Source organism: Aspergillus brasiliensis (genome assembly GCF_001889945.1).
Source record: "Aspergillus brasiliensis CBS 101740 unplaced genomic scaffold ASPBRscaffold_8, whole genome shotgun sequence".
Taxonomy (NCBI): Eukaryota; Fungi; Ascomycota; class Eurotiomycetes; order Eurotiales; family Aspergillaceae; genus Aspergillus; species Aspergillus brasiliensis.
This window is the reverse complement of record NW_027137449.1, coordinates 1193057-1212884: the sequence shown is the minus strand read 5'-3', so window position 1 is coordinate 1212884 and position 19828 is coordinate 1193057. Positions and strand designations below refer to the sequence as shown.

General features: G+C 51.7%; 9 protein-coding genes across 9 annotated transcripts; 4 read left to right on the top strand and 5 right to left on the bottom strand.

Annotated features, from left to right (window-relative positions):
* Nucleotides 1–206: 206 nt before the first annotated feature.
* On the bottom strand, nt 207–2056 carry ASPBRDRAFT_632147 (GOLPH3/VPS74 family protein). Its single transcript, XM_067628413.1, has 4 exons — nt 1437–2056; nt 1114–1360; nt 525–1018; nt 207–465 (listed from the first exon to the last, which is right to left on the bottom strand). Exons 1-4 carry the CDS (start codon nt 1704–1706, stop codon nt 415–417), a joined length of 1062 nt encoding a protein of 353 aa, XP_067477944.1. The 5' UTR covers nt 1707–2056; the 3' UTR covers nt 207–414.
* Nucleotides 2057–2780: 724 nt separating this feature from the next.
* On the bottom strand, nt 2781–3651 carry acpA (acyl carrier protein; the record flags this gene model as incomplete). Its single annotated transcript, XM_067627570.1, has 5 exons — nt 2781–2941; nt 3026–3074; nt 3138–3218; nt 3309–3326; nt 3433–3651. 5 exons carry the CDS (start codon nt 3649–3651, stop codon nt 2781–2783), a joined length of 528 nt encoding a protein of 175 aa, XP_067477943.1.
* A 367-nt stretch (nt 3652–4018) lies between these two features.
* On the top strand, nt 4019–5396 carry ASPBRDRAFT_155819 (NuoI/complex I 23 kDa subunit family protein; the record flags this gene model as incomplete). The annotated part of the gene is made up of 3 exons (XM_067619393.1): nt 4019–4296; nt 4458–4723; nt 4783–5396. 3 exons carry the CDS (start codon nt 4019–4021, stop codon nt 4911–4913), a joined length of 675 nt encoding a protein of 224 aa, XP_067477942.1. The 3' UTR covers nt 4914–5396.
* An 875-nt stretch (nt 5397–6271) lies between these two features.
* On the top strand, nt 6272–6706 carry ASPBRDRAFT_31575 (uncharacterized protein; the record flags this gene model as incomplete). The annotated part of the gene is made up of 1 exon (XM_067622913.1): nt 6272–6706. One exon carries the CDS (start codon nt 6272–6274, stop codon nt 6704–6706), a length of 435 nt encoding a protein of 144 aa, XP_067477941.1.
* A 229-nt stretch (nt 6707–6935) lies between these two features.
* Nucleotides 6936–9282, bottom strand: ASPBRDRAFT_44932 (putative 60S ribosome biogenesis protein Rrp14). Its single transcript, XM_067625295.1, has 3 exons — nt 9161–9282; nt 9009–9092; nt 6936–8887 (listed from the first exon to the last, which is right to left on the bottom strand). The coding sequence occupies exons 1-3, from the start codon at nt 9173–9175 to the stop codon at nt 7394–7396; spliced, it is 1593 nt and encodes a 530-aa protein (XP_067477940.1). The 5' UTR covers nt 9176–9282; the 3' UTR covers nt 6936–7393.
* Nucleotides 9217–10836, bottom strand: ASPBRDRAFT_44929 (putative phosphoglycerate mutase family protein). The gene is made up of 3 exons (XM_067625294.1): nt 10106–10836; nt 9806–10028; nt 9217–9740 (listed from the first exon to the last, which is right to left on the bottom strand). The coding sequence occupies exons 1-3, from the start codon at nt 10350–10352 to the stop codon at nt 9632–9634; spliced, it is 579 nt and encodes a 192-aa protein (XP_067477939.1). The 5' UTR covers nt 10353–10836; the 3' UTR covers nt 9217–9631.
* Nucleotides 10837–12920: 2084 nt separating this feature from the next.
* Nucleotides 12921–13667, top strand: hel10 (putative high expression lethality protein Hel10). Its single transcript, XM_067628409.1, has 3 exons — nt 12921–13087; nt 13177–13211; nt 13274–13667. Exons 1-3 carry the CDS (start codon nt 13055–13057, stop codon nt 13572–13574), a joined length of 369 nt encoding a protein of 122 aa, XP_067477938.1. The 5' UTR covers nt 12921–13054; the 3' UTR covers nt 13575–13667.
* Nucleotides 13668–15325: 1658 nt separating this feature from the next.
* Nucleotides 15326–16906, top strand: ASPBRDRAFT_44924 (mitochondrial 37S ribosomal protein uS2m). The gene is made up of 3 exons (XM_067625293.1): nt 15326–15395; nt 15464–15661; nt 15737–16906. Exons 1-3 carry the CDS (start codon nt 15368–15370, stop codon nt 16636–16638), a joined length of 1128 nt encoding a protein of 375 aa, XP_067477937.1. The 5' UTR covers nt 15326–15367; the 3' UTR covers nt 16639–16906.
* Nucleotides 16907–17093: 187 nt separating this feature from the next.
* On the bottom strand, nt 17094–19637 carry ASPBRDRAFT_129236 (putative alpha-glucosidase; the record flags this gene model as incomplete). Its single annotated transcript, XM_067618123.1, has 1 exon — nt 17094–19637. One exon carries the CDS (start codon nt 19635–19637, stop codon nt 17094–17096), a length of 2544 nt encoding a protein of 847 aa, XP_067477936.1.
* Between the last annotated feature and the right edge of the window lie 191 nt (nt 19638–19828).

The window sequence follows — 19828 nt, the reverse complement described above, 5'->3', positions numbered from 1 at the left end:
ATTTGAACGTGTGTCAACTTCCAAGGAAAAATGCGTACATGTCCTGTGGCAGTTGATGTGTGTTTTGAGGAATACATTTGGCATGGCGGCGCCTTGCCCCTTCTGAAAGGGGAGGCGAGTCGATGGGTGGAGAAGAAAGATGCGGAAACAAAAGCAGACAACGAAGAGACAGATCAATGGAGATCGAATCGAACATCCCGTGCAAAACAATGCAAGACGGATTTCATATAAACGCCACTCTGCCAGTTCCAACCGGAATACCGGTGACTACTTCAAGGTGAAGCCAAGTAGAGCTCCCCCGGGGTAGTTGTTTTGTTGATTCAAAGGCCAATAGCATAAGGGGAAATAATGGGAAAGTAAAAAAAGACAAACTAGGTTGGGGACTATAGCAGATGACGAAGAATGATAATACCCTTACAGTAGGGAGTCGAGTCTAGTGAAAACGCTCAAACATGCTGCCACAATCTGCAAGAGGATTAGCACTGAGCGCAAGGTAGTCAATGAATGTATGACGAGAAACGTACCTCCATCTGAAGCTCTCGGTCTTTAGATTTGTTCACCTCGTCGTTGATAGCCTGTGCCAGGTTGGCTCCAATGGCCTGCGAGCCTCCTGCTCTCCGGGCAAATGGCCACTGAGAGTATTCGGCAAGCAACTCATCCACCTGCGCGAACGCCCTTTCCCGGGCCTCGTGACTCATGGTGACAAGGGCATTCTCCAGCACGTTGGCTGCATAGGCCGCGCATACCATGGTGATGGTTCGGAGGTAACGGAACTCGACGTCTTCGGGGAGCCATGCGTTCGCCGGGAGGATCACCGTACGGCTGCTGCAGACGTTGCGGACGCGGCGGTGGAGATCGTCCTTGGCGCCTCCATCGGCGACGGGATGCGTAGCCATGTCGAAGAGGAGAAAGTTCCGCTTTTCGGTACGGAGGATACCCTTGTCTACCAAGCCTTTGGCGAGGCGTTCGCGCACTTGCTTGAGTTGGTAGCCAATCTTCATCAGATTCCAAGTTTCGCCTGCCCGGAAGACAAGCCGAGTCAGCGAATGTGTCAATAGCAATCGTGGAATTAACAATAAAGAATATCATCGGAGATGTCCCTTCATAACGTACCGCTCAACAGATCTATCCAGGAGTTCACGCTCATCTTCTCACTCGACTTCATTATCTTCAGCGCCTCGTCCAGCAAGACCTCCCCAGTTAGCGTATCGTCGACCACCTCAATCACCCGATCGGCCAAAGGGAAACGTCGTCGAGAGGAGTCCTTCTGCATGCTGATCCGACCACGGAGCGCTAACTCAATCACGATACATCCTCGGAGGGCGTAGGAAATGTTCTCATTCCAAAAAGACAGATAACCCTACAGCGACACCAGCACGCGCCTGTCAGCGATTGAACACCGGTTGTAAATGCGCGTAGTAAGGCTAGGAGCTCACCTGCTTATCCTTCAGTCCCAGCAGAAGTACCTCTTCCATCAGCGTCAATTTGGGCTGCTTGCTGCGTTCCTCCGTCTCACTGATGTCCCTGGGGTCGAAGGCGATCTTGTGACCGTTTTCGGAGCTGGTGAATGAGGTCTCGGGGACGCGGTTATCCAGCGAAGAACCGTTTCTTGACACAGGCGAAGAGACTCTGCTGTCGTCATTGTCTTCGGCGCCAGCGACTCGACCGCCACCTCTTCGGCGAGTCAAGCCCCCGGCTGAGGCCATGAGGATCTAAATGCGGCTGGGAATCGGGAGTGGGGGGGAGGGAGGGATAAAGGGAACAAGGATATGTCGATAAGCACGCGAGTGTTGGAGCCTATGCCGTTATCGTCTGCGACATGGACTGATGTTTGCTTATTGGGCCGGTGCCTGGGTAAAATTTTATGGGGTAGGAAGATCGGAGGTTGGAGTTGCTGGAATGGAAGAAGTGACGCCGAAAGTTTGCTGGACGGGAAATTGTCAGGGGGGTGTGGTTTGGGTGGACGACGACGAAGAGGAAAGGCAGGCCGACAATCAATGGGGGAAGAAGGAGACGGGCGGCCAGAGAGTGGGTAACTGAGCCGAGCAGCGACAAGAGACCCCAATTCAACCCGGTGAGAATCCAAGACAAAGACAGTGGTGGTGGGAGATAACCCGGGGGAGAAAGTGGATGGAGGAGATATAAGATTGATGCGGTCGATGCGGTCGCTAAGGCTATCTGGCGCTTGGTCTTCCTTTGGCTGGGCGTCTCCAGTTTGTTGCTCCTCCGGTGACGGACCCCATTCCTTTATGGCTAACTTACTATCTAATTCTAAACTACCAGCCCACTCTGATCCAGGCCCCTGCTTGTTTTACTTCTATTTTACGCTCTGCTTCAGTCACACCAGCATTGGTCCTACAATTACAGCAGGAATTCCCAGCCCTGCTCCCTCTACGTGCGCAATACAATGGCTGGGTCCTGCACTCATTCCTCGTTGATTGCTCCCGAATCGGTAGCCTCCACGTCATCCCACGGAACCGCATATCAGATTCGTTCCGACCTGAACACCGCGTGCAATTCCAAGCTTAAATCAACGCTGCTAGTTCTCTTGGTTATTAATTTTCCAAGCTTAAGAACTTGCTCCCCTAACTACCATTATTTCCGGCAAGATAAGAAAAAAAAGAAAAGAGGATGATCCATACGAAAAGACCAGCCAAAATCAGTCAAAACTGCATTGAAGATGATATACACGATATAATAGAGCGAAAGAGCACAGGCATGTATCAGCATACAGAGTAGCGTGACCGAGATGCACGCCAGCATTCCCTTTCCTTTCTATTCTAATTCCCCCAATCCACTCCGACTCCTCGCATTACGTTCGTATTTAGTGAGCTACCACAGTAGTCAGTACCGAATCCCCACAAGATAGGTCCAATTGCAGAGTAAGGTGTATCAAACTTACCATCGGGCTGGCCAAGGATGTACTCAACAGCCTTGTCAACTATAGCAGAAGTGAAAGTTAGTACACATCCTCGGGCATCGCATTACCCCACAAGGACGTCTTGTCCCAAAGAATAGGACTTACCGCTGTGGATGGAGTCAGCCTCCTTGTCGGGGATCTCAATGCTGAATTCCTATAGACATCCCTATCAGTATACAACGTCATCCATAAACTTGGGCGTATTCAATATCCATACCTCCTCGATGGCCATGACGACCTCAACGGTATCCAAGCTGTCCAGGCCGAGGTCGTTCGCGAAGTGAGAGGCACCGTTGATCTGTTGAATTGCGACCGTTAAGCTATGATTCTTTACCCGCGGGAAAGTCCGGGCCAATGAGTTCGGCCGTCATCGGGTATCCAAACTAACCTTGCTAGCATCGGAGACCTGTGAATAATCCCATATCTGTCAGTTACTGCACTTTTTCTCATCTTGATAGCTTGCAATTCCTTGCTTGGAGGGAGAAGTTAAAAACGCGCGATTCCGGACGCACCTTGTCAAAGTTCTTCAGAAGGTTGACTATCCGACCCTCAACCTCGTCCTTGTTAAGACCGGCAGGAGCGGAGTAGAGTCTGACACCCTGGTAGGCAAAGCGAGGGGCGAATTGAGCCGGGCGAGCGACAGGAGAGCTACGGATCTGGAAGGGAGCCGGAGTCTTGACGGCACGAGGGACGGAGGCCCTGAGGGAGCGGACGACAGCGGAGCGGAACATGGTGACAGGGAGGTGAAACTGAAAAGGACGGCTAAAAAGGGCCTGAATAAAGGAAAAGAGGTGGAGTGGGGGGAGAACGAGGAGGAGGAGGTAGTGATGGAATGGGGAAAGATTGGGGGAAATGAAGCGATGGATGATGAACGGGTTTGGATTCTGTTGCGGCTCGGAGGAAGCAAAATCCTGGCGGCGGGCCAATCACGGGGCGGCAGAAAGCCATGACCTAAGCAGGCCGGCGACCCAAGCAGAACTTCGTCGACTTCCACCTCCAACCGCTTCTGGTTCGAATTGCTGCTGTTCCTCCCCCTCTGCCAATTGACCTCCCCCCCTCGTCATCCCCGCTCTTTCGCGCGCTTCCTCGACTTCCGCGATGGCCGCCCCCAAGTCCGTCGCCAGGCTCGTCGCCTACTCTCGTCCTACAGCCTTCCCTCTCCGCTCTTCGCCCTTGGGTTCCATCGCAAACTTCTCTTCCTCGGTGAACCGGGCAGCTACGCCAGCTGGTCCCCCCCAACCGGGCTTCCGTCTGCCCCCTCCGAAGAAATGGGACGAAGGCTCTGAGTCCTCTCTCGACAAGGCCGGAAAGTACTTCCTGATGGCTGAGTTGTTGCGCGGCATGTACGTCGTGCTGGAGCAGTTCTTCAGACCTCCGTAAGTCGCCCCATTTCATCCAGCTTCGTTAGGTCTGCCTCGGTGCACATCATCATCAGAAACCCCCTGTGGGCGATCAGAGCCGGTCTATTACTTTGCATCGTCTTACGGAGAGTGGTTGTGTCTCAATGGACATGCTCGCTGATGCACCGGTCGTCTAGTTACACCATCTTCTACCCCTTCGAGAAGGGTCCCATCTCCCCCCGTTTCCGTGGCGAACACGCTCTGCGTCGCTACCCCACCGGTGAAGAGCGCTGCATTGCCTGCAAGCTCTGTGAGGCCATCTGCCCGGCCCAGGCTATCACCATCGAGGCTGAGGAGCGTGAGGATGGAAGCCGTCGCACGACGCGTTATGATATCGACATGACCAAGTGCATCTACTGCGGTTACTGCCAGGAGAGTTGCCCTGTCGACGCTATCGTTGAGAGTGAGTAACCCGTGAAATAATGCGTGAGTCATGTGACTCCTACTGACAATGTTGCGTAGCTTCCAACGCCGAATATGCCACCGAGACCCGTGAAGAGCTGCTGTACAACAAGGAGAAGCTCCTTGCCAACGGTGACAAGTGGGAGCCCGAGATTGCTGCTGCTATCAGAGCCGATGCTCCTTACCGCTAAGCGGCATCTGTATTTGCCAATGATGACACCGGACACGGTGTCCATGTGACTCCCCTTGAAAGAGATGCGAGAAAAACATGATATTAGAAAGAAAGTCTTTCCGACCTAGAAAGCTTGGCTTGTAGCCACCCCCAATTATTCCCACGCTGTACATATCTCACGCCCACCACCCCTTCGCCTCCCTGATTACCTTCTGTACTAGTCGGGTCTACCGGAATTGATCAGATCGGCCACTCGATTCCGGGTCTGGTTTTGTCTTTGATGTTGAAGGAAATCCTGCATGTTGTGTTGCTTTTACTCCTGTTTGTCTAGGGATTCAATCAAAGAATTTTTCCTTTGTTATATGCCAGATCAAGTGCTTAAACAACGACCTAACGCCGGTACAGCAACAACATGCTCAACACATAAGCTACTAAATCTCATAGCAATCCATGGTCTGTCATTCTCCGCCGCCGCTCGCTCATGCGATATCTTCAACAGCGCTGCGGTATTCAGCTAGCATATTCTCCCAGCAACAAGATCCGAGCCCATGCTCCAATCTTGATGTATTTACATACCTCAATCGATCACTATCATCGGATACTCCCCATGCGGAACTACCCAAATTCAGAATCACAGAGAAAGAGGCTCCTATGCACGGTAAGCCAGAGAGGATATTCCACCTAGTTTATCACCCCTATTGTCACAGAATGCAGGGCGCACACACACACACACACACACACACACACACACCGCATATCCGCCTTGAGATCCAAAACGAGTCTAGACTATGCACAAGAGAATACACATACGAGTACCTCGAAAAGGTGGTACAACGACGCTGATGTCCCTGCATCACCACCACGGAAACACCAGTTATCTTTCCTACAAAACAAAAGGAAAATACCGTCTTCCTCTCCATCAATCTCTGGTAGCGACGAGACGTCCCGACCCGTAGTGTGTAACAAAGCAACAGAGCTTGATTAAGGTTAGTGTTGTATTTCTTGGTGCAGTAGCAGGTTGACGTGTCCCAGTGCTCGTAGATGAGGGTAGGAGAATGCCAAAGATACCCCTTATATTCATACTACACTACTCTCCTCCAAATTTAAGCATATCTGTGGGTCCTTCTAGATCTCTACAACTCATATAATCTTCTGAGTGAGATAATCCATACTCCCGGCACATCCCAAACAACGAAACCATGAAGCTCAATACTATCCCAGATCTCTATATAACCTCTCAGCCCCTTTCACGGCAATGAATGAAAGAGAGCTTCCCTACTATCCACCCCCATCTCTCTCATCCCTCTCTCTCATTCCTCTTATCCCCTTCACCCTCCTCACCACCACCACCACCACCACCACCTTCTCTCGCCAACAATGTCACCCACCATCACCCTCTCCCTCCTCGTCTTCCACGGCTCCCCCATAGACTTCATCAAATACCGCCACGCCATGCTCCTCGTCACCTACCCGGACAACCAACCAAGCATGTTCCACATCACCGGAAACCCCGGGAACTTCGAGTTCGTCGAAGTAACCGGGGCGAACCCCACGCAGAGCGCCAAGCTCGAGAGGAATATCCTTGTCTCGAAGGTAAGTGATCCCTCCATCTCTAAGGAAAGTATCAGAGATGCATGCGCGAGGGTGAAAGTCCGGAATGATGTGCTCGGGTGGAATTGTCAAAATTGGGTGGGTGAGGCGCTGAGTGAGTTGGTGGCTCTTGGGTGCTGTTCGGAGAAGGAGAGGGGAGATGCTGTGGATGGGATGGTGGATGCTTGTGCGGAGGCGAGGGATGAGAGGTTTGCTGTTTAGATTCCTTTCTTTCTTTCTTCCTAGAATTGCAGAGAGAGGGAAGGTTGTGTGTGGTTCAAGGGGTGGGGATAAAAGTTTTGAGTGATTTCGATCATAGATTGATAGACGGGGTGGTGATAGATGAGTGCTGTCGAGATTTCGGGTTTCATGACTTATATGAGTTATGAATTATGATTTAGACAAAAGTTGGCTGGCAGACAGTTTTTAACGAAGATTATGAATATTGGGGATGCATTGTTAGTTGGGACATGCTCTTATGTTGGATCATCAGTCTCTGGCTACCTGCATCAAACAGTTCAATTACTCAAACAAATTCGTACATGAATGTAGTGTGTGTGCGTGTGTGCGCAAGCTCAGCTGGCATAGAAACACAAACAAAGACAAAAATGCTTCGTGAGATTCGGTATATATGCACAAAATGAACAAGAGAACCTCCAGAGTTGTAACTCCCCAAACACCGTTTCTCCCAATGCCCGCACTCCCTCAACTTTTTTGTCTCGAGCTTCTTTGCTCAATCTGTAGCATGTCTGCTCCTCTCTGAGTTTTCCCTTTTGTTCTTCCTTTTTCTTCCCCTTTTATTTGGCCCATTCTTCTTGTGCGTGTATGTACACATGGTCAGAGGCTGCAGCTTGGTATTACACTTTGGACGGGTCTCCACTTCTTTTCTTAATCCAGCACAATGTTTGCTTATTTCTTGCCTCCAGACTTGGCCTTGAAGCTACCCTCAAAGCCCGGTCTGGGCTTCTTCTTACCTCCAGCCGACTTCTTGCCACCTCCCTTGTTGCCCTTCTCCTCTCGGCGCTTCCGGAGGTTCTCTTCGCGCTTCTGCTGCTTCATGTCCTTGCCCTTCTTCACGGCTTCCAGACGCTCCTTCCATTCGCGCTCAGACTTCTTCTTCGCCGATTCCTTGCGCTTGAGCGCCTTCTTCAACAATGATGTGTCGTCGCGGACCCGCTCGCCATGTGCCCGCTTCTTCGCGTTCAGCCACAAGTCCTTCTCCTCGATATCGGCCCGCTTCTCTTCGTCCATGGCCGCAAGCTTGGCCTTCTTAGCTTCAACGGCCTTCAGGGCTGCGGCGGGATCCCTAGGACCGTGGCTCTTATGTTGCTCCCGGACACCGGAAAGAGTGGGGTCGGCCTGTTGGCCATCTGCGAAGACAACGCGACCAAAAGCGTAGTTGTTGTTCGAGCCGACGGAATCAGCGGGGGAGCGCGGGGATGCAAGAAGGGAGCCCGAACCGCCAGGAGAAAAGCGGCGGGCCATGGCTTCATCCTTCAGCCGTTGCTCCTCTTCTCTGGCCTTTTGGCGCAGCTCCTTCTTGTGCGCCTTGCGTTGCTCGGCTTTTTGGCGACGAGCTTCGATTAGCTCTTGACGATTTCTGGCGGGCTTTCCGTTAAGCCCGTCGGCATGGCGGGCTGCGCGAAGTTCATCGAGCCGCTTCTGTAACCGTTCCTTTAGCTGTTCGGGGGTAGGCTTGAGAGGCTTAGGTTCGGAGGTGGAGGATTTGGAGGCATCGGTGGGAGGAGCAATGGAGGATATGGAAGAGCTGCCCGATTGGGGATTGGAAGCATCGAACCCAGGGGAGTTCGGGGTGGACGCAGAAGACGATGGTTGTTCTTCTTGGTCGGCGCTAAACTCGAGCGAGAGGCCTTCGGCGGGGACGCCATCCGCAACTTCGCTGTCATCACTATCGCTGTCCTCTTGTTCTTGTTGTTGTCCCTTGGTCTTGTTGGCGGGGGTCGACTCGGATTTTTGCACAGCCTCACTTGCAGGAGTTTCGGTCTCTTCTACCTTGACCTTCCTAGCGACTTCCTTGGCCTTCTTCTTCTCCTTTTGAGCGGCTTTCTTCTGGGCCTTCTTTTCCTCCTTCAACTTCTTGCGCGCTTCTGCCTCTTCGGCCGACTTGGAGGATGCGCGCTCCGCATTGGCCGAGTCTTCAGCCTGCTTTTGCTTCTTCGAGTTGGCGTCTCCTCTCTTCAGTCCCTCCTTGGGCATCTCGGAGCCAAGTTCACCGTTATCAGAAGAGTCGTCTCCTTCCTCATTTCCTTCCTCGTCGCGTTTACGCTTGCGTGCATTCTCATCCATCACATCCTTCGCTGACTTGGCGGAATCGGGGTCCAACTTTGCCCGCTTGGCTTCACGGGCCTGCTCCTTAGTCTGCTTCTTCCGCTTCCATTGATCCTGTTCCAGGAACCGCCGGTCAGCTATGCTTTAAGCGCGATACCAAATGAGGCGAAGGGAGGAAGAGAAGGGCAGGAGAATTTTTTTTTTCTTTTGCAGCAAGATTGGACAAGTCACATACACTGCCGTCTTCGCCGTAATAGAATTTCGCCGGGATCAGCGACAGCAAACCGTCGAAGGCCTGAGCATGGCTTCGCAGGCGTTCCTGAAGAAGAAAAAACAGAGGAGGTCAACCTCGTGATCGGGCATAGTACAATGCACGGAACAACACACCTCGATATCATCCATCCTTCAAGAAACAAAGTGACCGCAGACCTTCCTAGGGATCCAAGCCGTCGAGCCAGTAATATACTGGAGGTTGATGAGATATTTGGGCAACGCTCGGTCGAACGTAGTGAAGGCCGCGATACCTCGAAAAAATTGGGTGGGCAGGTTGAAATCTTGGCGCTCTGTCTCCGCTCGGCTGTTCACCGCCCGCGCACACAGACTGTCTTCGGATTAATGTTTGACCCTGTGCAGCAGCAACTGGTCAATGAAATGTCTGTGCGTGTTTCTACACTTACTATGGAGTAGATAGTTAACTACAGTAGTAGCGACTTTCATCATAACCACTCATCATTGTACAGCTACAGCAAGTCGATGCAGAGAAAAACATTGGTTCGTCCAAACCATACAAAAAGTCATCAACTTTACTCAGAGTCCCATATCCATAGGAACCCTCATCAGGTACCAGCCCATGATGATTTACTCTTGCACTTTCAGTATTGCTGGCACATCCAATTCCGGACATTCTTCGCTCTGAATATCCGTGATATTGTTATAAGGGAATGGAATCGTCCAGATCAAGTCAAAACTAGATAGGGCACCCAGTCATTAGTTACTCATCTAGCCCGAAACCAAATTCCTCCAATAACTTACCGATCTTCAGGGTAGTCCGGGGGGTCATCGTAACCCAGCGCCTGAACAATCTCCCTCATTTTACCATGACGCCAGGAGATCAGGATATTCCCTGTTCCCTTGAACTTTCTAATTCGTTTCGCCACACAATTAACGTGATTGCGCTTGCAGGATGTATCGACCGAGAGATCAAGATCCGTTGCGACGGGGAGTACGGTCTCATAAGAACGCCTATGCTGGCCTCCTGAGTAGCCACCAGTATAAACGTTAGTTTCGGGTGAGGAGAGATGGAACAACCGCGTGAGATGCGCCATGTCTTACGCTTATTGATCTTGGGTGCCATCACATGGCCAATTTCATATGGTGACCCCACGCCGAATACCTCCCGGAGACACTCGGCGCGTTTGAAACCGTCGGCATTTAGTCCACTGTCCTCGGGATCTGGCGGTTTCTCGCCATGGCGGATGAGATATACTGTCGGGGGATTGGGTGTTGATGTTGGATGTGCGCGTAAGGTGCCGGGGAAACATAGAGAAGATAGTAGTAGAATGGGTAGTATGGGTTTCATTTTGGGAGGCCCAGCGACACTCTCTGATAGTAGTATATATCCAAGAGGGCCGTTGAGGTTTCAGACACAAGGTCAACGCACCGACAACAACTAGTGTAGATCAGGAGTCCTCTGGTGAATGACCTCGAAGTCGAAAGACTCTCTAGAAGCTCCCTTCTCTTTTACTCCATCCTAGGAAGGAGCGCTACGCACTATATAACAGCCTGTAGCAAATACGCAGTGGCACCCCCCCGCCACTCTACACGCGTGGATCAACAATTCTCGCACACCACCCATTGCAAACCAAACTATGAGCGAATTTCCAGGATGATCTATGTGTTCATAGGGGAGGAAAAAGAAAATCTCGGTGTCGCGAGTGGGTGCTGGTTAGTTACCGTTGAAACATGTTCCCCTCCCATATACTTACTTATTTGTATGCCGGCAGAGTTGTCGGTCAGGCGGGCTATCCACCACCGCGTAAAGTATAACCTTATTGGCGACCAATCCATTTGCTCACGCCAGCTGGTCACTGGAGTCAGATGATGAACTATCTAGACTAGTTCTCGGGTTTGAGGGGCACTTTTTGAGAGTAGTTTGCGGATATTTGGGACATCCATCGAGGGGCGAAACAAATTGTGTGGTGCCGCGTGTGTAGGAAGCTTGATATGTGCAACATGGTGGTGCGGTTAACCTTGCATTTTGCGTATGCTGGGGAGGTGGGTTGTACTGCGTTGATTGTAAGGGGTTTGGGGGAATCTTGGTCATGATAAGGTTTGATATTGATGGGTAAGTAGATGCTTATTGCTGGGTTCAGTTGGTGTGTAAGCACTGTAGTGGTTGCTGGCCCCGCGGTTTTATACATAAGGGCGCTGGCGTCCGTGGATCTTTTCATCGTGATCGTGATTCTACAACAAGGGCTGGCGAAGTATAACTACTTTGGAATCGTCCAGCCAAGTATTCAGCCTTATGCCATAATTTAGAACCTACTTGCTGCCTACGCTTGACATCATACTTCAACGGTGGGAGGGAATGCGCTCTCCCTTCAGCTCTGACATCCCGCCCGATGCTAGGCAGAGAGCGACAGCCGCCATGGGGTGTGTGACTGTGTGCGTGCGCCCTGGACTAATCTCGGCGCAGCACCCGAGGATTCTAGAATGACATTCGACAAGGCTAACTCGACCAACTTTGATCTGCTAGATATCTATCTGATCTGAACAACTGCCCACTGCCAGTGGTGCCCCATAGCCCGAGGCTCGGATCGTTGCAAGTCTCAACCCGCCAAGGGTCCAAGAGAAGCGAAACCCAGTAAAACTGACCGGAGCCAAAGACGAGTGATCCACTCAGCGACCAGATTCACTCTGGATCCCTCCACTGCTCGTACGTGTTCGCAACACTAGGCGGGCGTAATTCTGCACTAGTAGGGAAATAATGTGTCTGCCTGCTAATGCCGGTCGCTTTTGGACCCCAATTAGAAACGACACTTACTTAAGTCGTACGTACAGAGTCCGGCAAACACGGAGGCTTGCTATTCCGATGATCCGGCATTTCCAGGGAAGGCGTTATGGGGGCTTATTTCGGTAAAATCACCAGCAGACGGATGCAATGTTGAATTTGTCCAATAGAATAGTGGCTGGATTGTATTTGTACTATACAGTATCGGCATCACGCCATCTATTTATGGATTCGCACAGCCATTGTCAAGTGGATGTGCGCACGCAGTTGACTATTCTATCAATCTATGCAATAACTATGCAACTGTGGGTGCTAAGCCACTGGGGCGGCTGTGTGGGAGAGCCACATGTGAGCTCGGTATGAGGTGTAATATGATACCATGGTAACGTCACCGATGTACCCGTGCTAACTCCGAGGCCGAAATTCAAGTCGCGGCTAACTAGCTCTGCGCTTACTACGGGGGGTGAATGGAAGTAAGGGGCCGGATGTGTAATGCACGGCGTATCTAAGTCATTGCATAATGACAAGCATGATAATCAGGATTTTGATTCATTAGAAGGCCGTTGAATTTGCCACTGTCAGGCAAAGCAAAAGAAGTAAAAAAAGTACCTGATCCCCAGGTTGGCGGGGAGCCATTCCGAAAGGACGACAAGATCAACACCCGCCCTGCGCCCATCAAGAACACATGGCACAGCCACCCCGCGATGCATGGTGGCGGGGGATCTAGTTGATTCCGTACGGCATCAGCCTCACAACAGCCACAATGTTAGGTCGTAATTCGTAATCTCACTCAAATTTTGGTTACTCTCTGACCGGGCTGTGACTGAACAGCGTAATTATTGTCCCGTGTTTCCTCTGCTTCTCAGCTGGCGCTGGGCTCTTGGCGTAGCGGGGGCCTCATTGAATCTTGGTGGGGCTCGCCTTCTGGGCGAGTCAGCACTGCGCCTGCTCAGCCCTGCAGTGCCAGATCACCTTATCAAGTGGCCAAATATCCCACTATAAAAGGCCTGGGAACCCCTCGTTCTGTCTTACCTTCTCATCATCTTACCAAATCCACTCCTCTTTCCTCCTATATCAATCTTACCAATCAACTACCTTTACAACTCCAACCCACATCATAATCATGTCTGGCTACGACGGATACAACAACCAAGGCTACTACGGCCACCAGCAGGGTGGTTACAACCAGGGCGGCTACGGCCAAGGTGGCCAAGGTGGATACGGCCAGGGCGGATACCCTCAGCAGCAAGGATACGGCCAGCAGGGTGGCTATGATCAGTACAACCAGCAGCAGCAGCACCACGGCGGCCAGGGTGGTGGTGCCTCTAGCGACTACTACGGCGGTGGTGGACAGTCCCAGTATGGTGAGAGCCAGTACGGCCAGCAGCACCAGGGTGGTCAGCAGTACGGCCAGGACCAGCGTGGCGAGTATGTTATACACGAATTCTGACACTTCCCCATGAGCTCTAGCTAACGTCTTTTGTCTTTAGATACAACCAGGGTGCCCCCGGGGGAGCCCAGGAGGGTGAGCGTGGTCTCGGTGGTGCCATTGCCGGTGGTCTGGCGGGCGGATTCGCCGGTCACAAGGCCGATCACGGAATCCTCGGAACCATCGGTGGAGCTATCATGGGAAGCATCGCTGAGGATGCCATCAAGAAGCACAGGCACAAGGATGAGCAGCAGCAGGACTACCAGAGCGGCTATGGTGGTTACCCCCCTCAGGGTGGCCCTCCCTCCCACCAGGGCGGTGGTGGCATGATGGACCAGCTCGGTGGCTTCTTCAAGCGATAGATGGTTCTCCCATTCTTAAACCGATTGCTTTCTTTGTGATTATTGTTACGAATTCCCTTGCGACTACCGTGAATGACTGAAATTTCGACTCTGCTTCGTTCGGCCGACCGGGTTTTGGATCAAGAATTATTGCATCGCTTTTCTACATCTTCTTCTCATTGCTATTATTGAGATCGCTTTGTTTGTTACACATACCCGGCGCGGATGAAATTCTTAATCTTGATACCAACGCTGTATTCCAGTTTACATAGCTCTTTCGTGGTTACGTTACGAAGAATCATACAGTCTTTGGCTTCATTCATTTTGTTTTCGCTCACCAGTGTTGTAGATTCATAGATTTCCCCGTAGCTCCCTTCTTGGTAAGAAAATCGCGATCTGACCATCCTCCAACCACCCACCACTTGACCGATCTTCATGCATTTGAGTTCGCCCCCATGATGTTCACAGGATGAGGGGCTTTCAGGTGGTGGCGGGGTTCATGAAAGTTCTCGACGACCCGACTCCACCCTTTCTTTACCTTTTGAATTGTCTCACGCCGGAAAATAATATCATTCCCTGTTGAAGGTGATCGGCGAGGCCAGCTCACCATCAACCAGTAATGTGGTTTCAAACTTTTGATACTACTTACAGCAGGAGATTTTTGGCCCCCTCACAAAAGATAATGCCGGATTAGGATCCGACAAGCAACAAGACTCCCGCACATTCCCGAGAAGAAAATGCCTCGTTTTACTCCAACTAACCCCACGTTACACGATCTAGAGGGATAAAGAAATAGATCGATGTAACCTATCTACCTCAACTTGTCCATTGTGAACAATGATCAATTCGTATCTCAGTGATCAAGTACTATACTTACCCACAAAGAATAACCGCAAAGATTTCAGCGGCCCAACGGACTCCGTTATGTTACTGTCCCGGCTTACTGATTTCCCCCCAAACCCAAGCCCCCACCTAACATCTCGATTACCTGAAGCAGATAGACCATGGATGGTGGCTGTGACTGAGCGGTTATTAAGGATCGGATCTGATCACCCACACTGCAAGCCGCAAGGTGACTTCACATATGACACTGACAAATAGCATGGGCAGGGACTCATGAGTACGCGTGTCCTTGATAGGCAATTGTTTGCCTCGTTTGGGGGGCCGAGAAGGTCCAGGTTTTATGTGTATATGATCGTCGCTTTTTGTGTGCATGTGTCGAGTGTCGACACTATGCTGGTTATGTACTTACCAACCTACTTTGTCCTTACTTGCAGATTGGCATTCGGGCGGTTGGCTACGATGTTGTGAGTTCTGCATGATGGCTTGAGTGGTCGTAGTGGTCGATTGGTGGAATTGGTGACAGCCTACCTACTCTTTCCGGGAGATGTCGGAGGACGTGGTACAGGGTTTACTACTGGATTGTTTTGTTTGGTCTCTGCTGTTTGAGTGAAGGTTTGGCGGTCTGGGCGATATGCGAGTGCTGTTTTTGATTAGTTTGACACTGTATCTCGTCGCTCTAAGAAATAGCAGGTCAGTCATGTCCATGTTTGACAGTTCTCTGGAGGAATAGACCACTGTTCAGGTGGTGTGCTGCAAATACGGAGTACGCGAGTAGTCTGAGATGGATGCATCGGAATTGCTGGGAACAAGTTGATTTCCCCGACATCTAGAACGAGTTCCGTAAATGGCTTAGCGTATTATCTATAAGCCTCAGGCACCAATTGTTGCCAAGCCCGACATCAAAAGTTCGAGCGGAAGATTCCCTTGAACCAGCTGCTATAGAAACAGAACTCCGGCCAACACAAGACAAGATGATTGTTCGGCAAATTGTGCGGCAAAGTGAGTTGCTCCATGGATCGGATACTATAATAGGAAATATATGTGCTGATTCTCCCGTCTCCATTCAGGCCGCCAGCTTCGGGCTCTTCCCCGTCAGTCGCGCATCTTGTCCCGATTCTCTTCGACCGAGACGACTGGCCAGACCCCAGTACAGACTATTGTTGCGGAGCAAGTACCTCAATTAGAGACATCTGTACCGCCTGCTGCAGTGCCGGAGCCTGGTACATCTGCTACTCAGGGTGGATTGGATAAGAACACGCTCCGCAGTAAGTACCGCAACACCATCGCCTCTAAGCCTGCTGCTGCTCGAAGGGAAAGCTAATGTACACTCTCTCGTTCAGAGATCAAATTTCACAGCCTCGGTAGTGATGTGACCGGCGTTTACCGGCCAGAGAGCCTCCTCAAAAACCCTCCTACAGCCACCGACGTTACCCTCGAAATGCTCCTCGCCAACCAGACACACCTCGGACACTCGACTTCCCGCTGGAACCCCCAGAACTCGCGCTATATCTTCGGTATCAGAGAAGGCACTCACATCATCTCCCTCGACGTGACGGCGGCTTACCTCCGGCGTGCGGCCAAGGTCGTGGAGGAGGTTGCGGCCCGGGGTGGATTGATTCTCTTCGCGGGCACGCGCAAGGGACAGAAGCGCGCCGTGGTCAGGGCCGCGGAATTGGCTCAAGGATATCACATCTTCGAGCGCTGGATTCCTGGTAGCTTGACCAATGGCCAGCAGATTTTGGGCCATTGCGAGAAGAAGATCGTGAACGGCTTGGATGAGCCGCTGGAGGACCTCTGGAAGGAGGAATTGGAATCTTACCGTGCGCTTAAGCCCGACCTTGTTGTTTGCTTGAACCCTGTCGAGAACGTTGTCCTATTGCATGAGTGTGGTCTCAACAACGTCCCGACCATCGGTATCATCGACACCGACGCCGACCCTACCCGTGTCACATACCCCATCCCTGCGAACGATGACAGTTTGCGTTCCGTGACTCTGATTGCTGGTGTGCTGGGAAGGGCTGGAGAGGCGGGTCAGCGCAGGAGGTTGGCGAAGGCGCGCAAGGGTTACTTGACGTATGATGCCATGGACCCGCTCCGTGTCCAAGTAGCGGAGAGCACTCTAGAGACCCCGGAAGAACAGAAGTCAGAAACTCCTTCTGAGGAGGCATCCTCTCAGGAAGTTGCCTCTGAGGAAAGCCCTCTCGAGAAGCCTAAGGAAGAGGCTACCAAGGAGGACGAATAGAGTTGACGTGTTGACTATTGCTCTTATTGATATCTGTCTGCCTACATCAGAACTTTCGGCCGGGATTGTATTGTATAGGACATTGTAAATTTTCCTTTTATCTGGTGTTATATCGTGTATCAACAATGCTATTTGAATTGATCTTCTGGTCTTGTCTCATCTGCGTTCATGATAGAGTCTTGTCCGCTTGTTCCTCTTTGTTGTTCTGCATGGTTCATGGTCCATCACGCCTTACGTCTACATTGAGTGCCAACCTCAGTGTCCTGGGAGTACTTACTAATAGGTATTGCTATAAGTTGGGAGTTGTCTATGTGTCATAAAAGCATTTGATTCAAAACTCTGTCTCTTCTATAATATCTAACGCCGCCGACAACTACCATCATGCATCATGATAAAAAGCCACGTATTTCTGGAAGACTCAAAAGACTTTCCAGACCAGCCACAACATTCTCTATCTAGTTCTTCAAGGTATAAACCACCCGTCCCCGAGAGTCCTTACCCTTATACTCCACCGTCTTTCCAATATCCGACACAACGCGTCTCTCATCACCATTGTGAAGGACGATATCAAGGTCTTTCCAGGCAGGGACAAATCCAGACTTTTCATCGCGGGAGAATCCAACAATGACCTTCTCCTCCGTGGAGCTGTACGTGACAGTGTAATCCGAGATGCGAGCCTCAAGCGAGATACCATCGTCTTCAAACCAAGTGGTGCTGAAGACCTGGCCATGGGAACTACCACGGGGCGGGAAGATCTCGACTCCACGGTAATCATCAACCTCTTTCACAGCCACAGAAGCCGGAGTATCATCACCCGGTACCTTGGTATGAACTGGTTTTCCAACAGGGATAGCACCACCGATTCTAGCCAGAAGGGGAATGCTCTTCCTCCACTCAGATGGCACTTCCACCCATTGTCCGGAGGCGAAGTAGTTATAAGGCTCGTTCATGTTCACGTACCCGAAGTCGAACTGGTCATTCGCCTTACGGGGGAGGTATAACTTGGCAACGCTCACGCCTGGCTGGTAGACACCTCCTACCATGATGGTGTCACCGAACCAGAACTGCTCATCACCGGACTTCAGGGCCTTGGTCCAGACCTCCGGGTCCGATTCATAGCCCCATCCTACCCAGCGCTGGGGCGGGGAAGCGGTCAGATGGCTTTCTAGACCGAGAGAGTAGATGTAGGGGAGGATTTCATAACGGCGCTTGATCGTGTCCCGCACGAGAGGGGTGATCTCGGGGTACATCCAGGGCTCGATGACATCTCCGACGGAGCTGTTCCCGGGAGAAGTCTTGAAGCAGTTGATGGCGAAACGAGGCGAGTGGATGCCCAGTTGGATCCATCTGAGCAGCAGTTCAGGTGAGGGCTGAGGTCCCTCGAATCCTCCGATATCATGGCCGCAACACTGCAGAAGGGAGATACCCGCGCTGAGGGACAAAGCATTTGCTCCCTTCATGCCCTCCCAGCTGGTTACGTTGTCTCCGCTCCAGGTACTGGCAGCGTAGCGCATTGTACCTGCGGTGGCACTGCGCGTCAAGACGAATGGTCTGTGGTTGGGCTCCATGTTGAGCAGAGCGTCATGGGAGGCTTTGCCCATGAGTTCGGTATGCATGGCACGACCCCATTGTCCAACGGAGTTCTCAACGCCCTTCTTGACGGCCTCGGAGACGGTTGGCTCATCCAATGCCAGCTTCCAGTCGTCATCGGGGAGCGTGTACTCGTTGTTGTCGTTCCACATGGCGTCGATTCCGGCCCGCTTCAGGCTCTGCACGCCGTCATACCACCATTTGAACGCAGTAGCAGACGAAAAGTCGATGTGGCATCCGTCACCTCCTGTTGCGCCTCCAGCACTCCACAGTCGCATGTAACCCGGCTTGTTGCTCTCAGGGTCCTTGAAGAACCCGTTCCCATCGATGAGCTTCTGGAAGTCGGGATGCGAGGCGAGCAGGAACGGCTTGATGTTGGAGAGGAGGCGGATTCCCCGACCATGGTATTTGGCGATCCACTCTTCAGGATTAGGGAACCGATGTCTGTTCCAGGTGAAGACATTACGGACTTTAGGCTCATATTCTGCGATTGAGTATCCGGAGCTCATCTGGTGTGCGGAGCAGGGAATGCCGTGCTCCTCCAGCTTGTCTGCGAATTCCATCATTGCTTGGTGAGCAGGCGGGTCGTCAAGCATGGTGTACTTGTATCCGCCCGAGATGTATCCATATGCCCATCTGGGGACGAGGATCGGAAGACCGACGAGCTCTGCATAGGACCGCACAACGTCCTTGAGTGTTTTGCCGGTGATAAGGTATTGTTCCAGTCCGCCGTAGTCTTGCCGGTAGACTTTGAAGTGACCCCAGAGGCCGTCGACCTCCGAGCCGACAGACCATGTTCCTCTGCCATGTGTCGTGGAGAAAATAGCCACGCACCCATCAGGGGAGGCCTTGATCAGCAGAGGAATGTGCTTGTATAGAGGGTCGGTGTTGTACACATCATAACCGAAGCTGTCGGTGGCTGAGAGCTGGAAATGGCGTCCCGTGAGGTCCATGGGAGCTCTCTTCTCCCCAAGTCCAACGTGAAGGCAATCCCGGTCATGCTCTGTGTAGTGTGCAATACCGGTGGAGTCTGCGACATAAGAGCGAAGCGGCAGATCACGGTACAAGGGCTTCTCTGTGCCCTTCCATGATAGCGAGACGACTGGGGCATTGCTCCACTCAACGGACGCTGTTACATCCCCGACTTCGATTGTCTTCTTATTTGAACCGCCTGTTGCGGAGACGTGGACGCCATCGAGGTTTGTTGCCGGCTTGGTCACACTGGGGAAAGGAGGAAGAGGATGGTCTTGAGAAGAGAAGGTGACTCTGAATAGGTTCTCACGAATGGGTTCAAAGGAGAAGTCGAAGGAACGCTCTGCTGGACTTGAGCGAAGATGTACAGACGAAGGGCTCTGAGCTCCAGTTGGAGACTCTTGGTAAGTCTTGGGGACGAACTCTTTCTGAGGCATTTTGTTGCGTGCACTCCCTCGATCAGGGTCAATTGAGTGACTGCGAAAGCAATTTTTAGGATACGATGAGGATACAACTACAGGAACTGGATCCAAGCCAGAATATGCGCTCTATTTGACTGATTCTACATGCCTTTGTGTCACCGGCATTGCGTGAGGAGCAGTGCCGTTGAGGCCCACCAAACGTGGAG

Bases quoted from the DNA above. Each gene is read 5' to 3' on its own strand.
- ASPBRDRAFT_632147 (XM_067628413.1), bottom strand. From the start codon at position 1,706: ATGGCCTCAGCCGGGGGCTTGACTCGCCGAAGAGGTGGCGGTCGAGTC. The intron at 1,361-1,436 runs GTGAGCTCCTAG...GTGTCGCTGTAG, and splicing joins TGGGACTGAAGGATAAGCAG to GGTTATCTGTCTTTTTGGAA. The intron at 1,019-1,113 runs GTACGTTATGAA...TCTTCCGGGCAG, and splicing joins CTGGATAGATCTGTTGAGCG to GCGAAACTTGGAATCTGATG.
- ASPBRDRAFT_44932 (XM_067625295.1), bottom strand. The intron at 8,888-9,008 runs GTATGTGACTTG...TTCCTGGAACAG, and splicing joins ATTACGGCGAAGACGGCAGT to GATCAATGGAAGCGGAAGAA.
- ASPBRDRAFT_44929 (XM_067625294.1), bottom strand. From the start codon at position 10,352: ATGAAACCCATACTACCCATTCTACTACTATCTTCTCTATGTTTCCCC. The intron at 10,029-10,105 runs GTAAGACATGGC...GTGGCTACTCAG, and splicing joins GGCACCCAAGATCAATAAGC to GAGGCCAGCATAGGCGTTCT. The intron at 9,741-9,805 runs GTAAGTTATTGG...TGCCCTATCTAG, and splicing joins CCGGACTACCCTGAAGATCG to TTTTGACTTGATCTGGACGA.
- hel10 (XM_067628409.1), top strand. From the start codon at position 13,055: ATGATCAGTACAACCAGCAGCAGCAGCACCACG. The intron at 13,088-13,176 runs GCGGCCAGGGTG...CAGCAGCACCAG, and splicing joins CCAGCAGCAGCAGCACCACG to GGTGGTCAGCAGTACGGCCA. The intron at 13,212-13,273 runs GTATGTTATACA...TTTTGTCTTTAG, and splicing joins GGCCAGGACCAGCGTGGCGA to ATACAACCAGGGTGCCCCCG.
- ASPBRDRAFT_44924 (XM_067625293.1), top strand. From the start codon at position 15,368: ATGATTGTTCGGCAAATTGTGCGGCAAA. The intron at 15,396-15,463 runs GTGAGTTGCTCC...GTCTCCATTCAG, and splicing joins TCGGCAAATTGTGCGGCAAA to GCCGCCAGCTTCGGGCTCTT. The intron at 15,662-15,736 runs GTAAGTACCGCA...TCTCTCGTTCAG, and splicing joins GGATAAGAACACGCTCCGCA to AGATCAAATTTCACAGCCTC.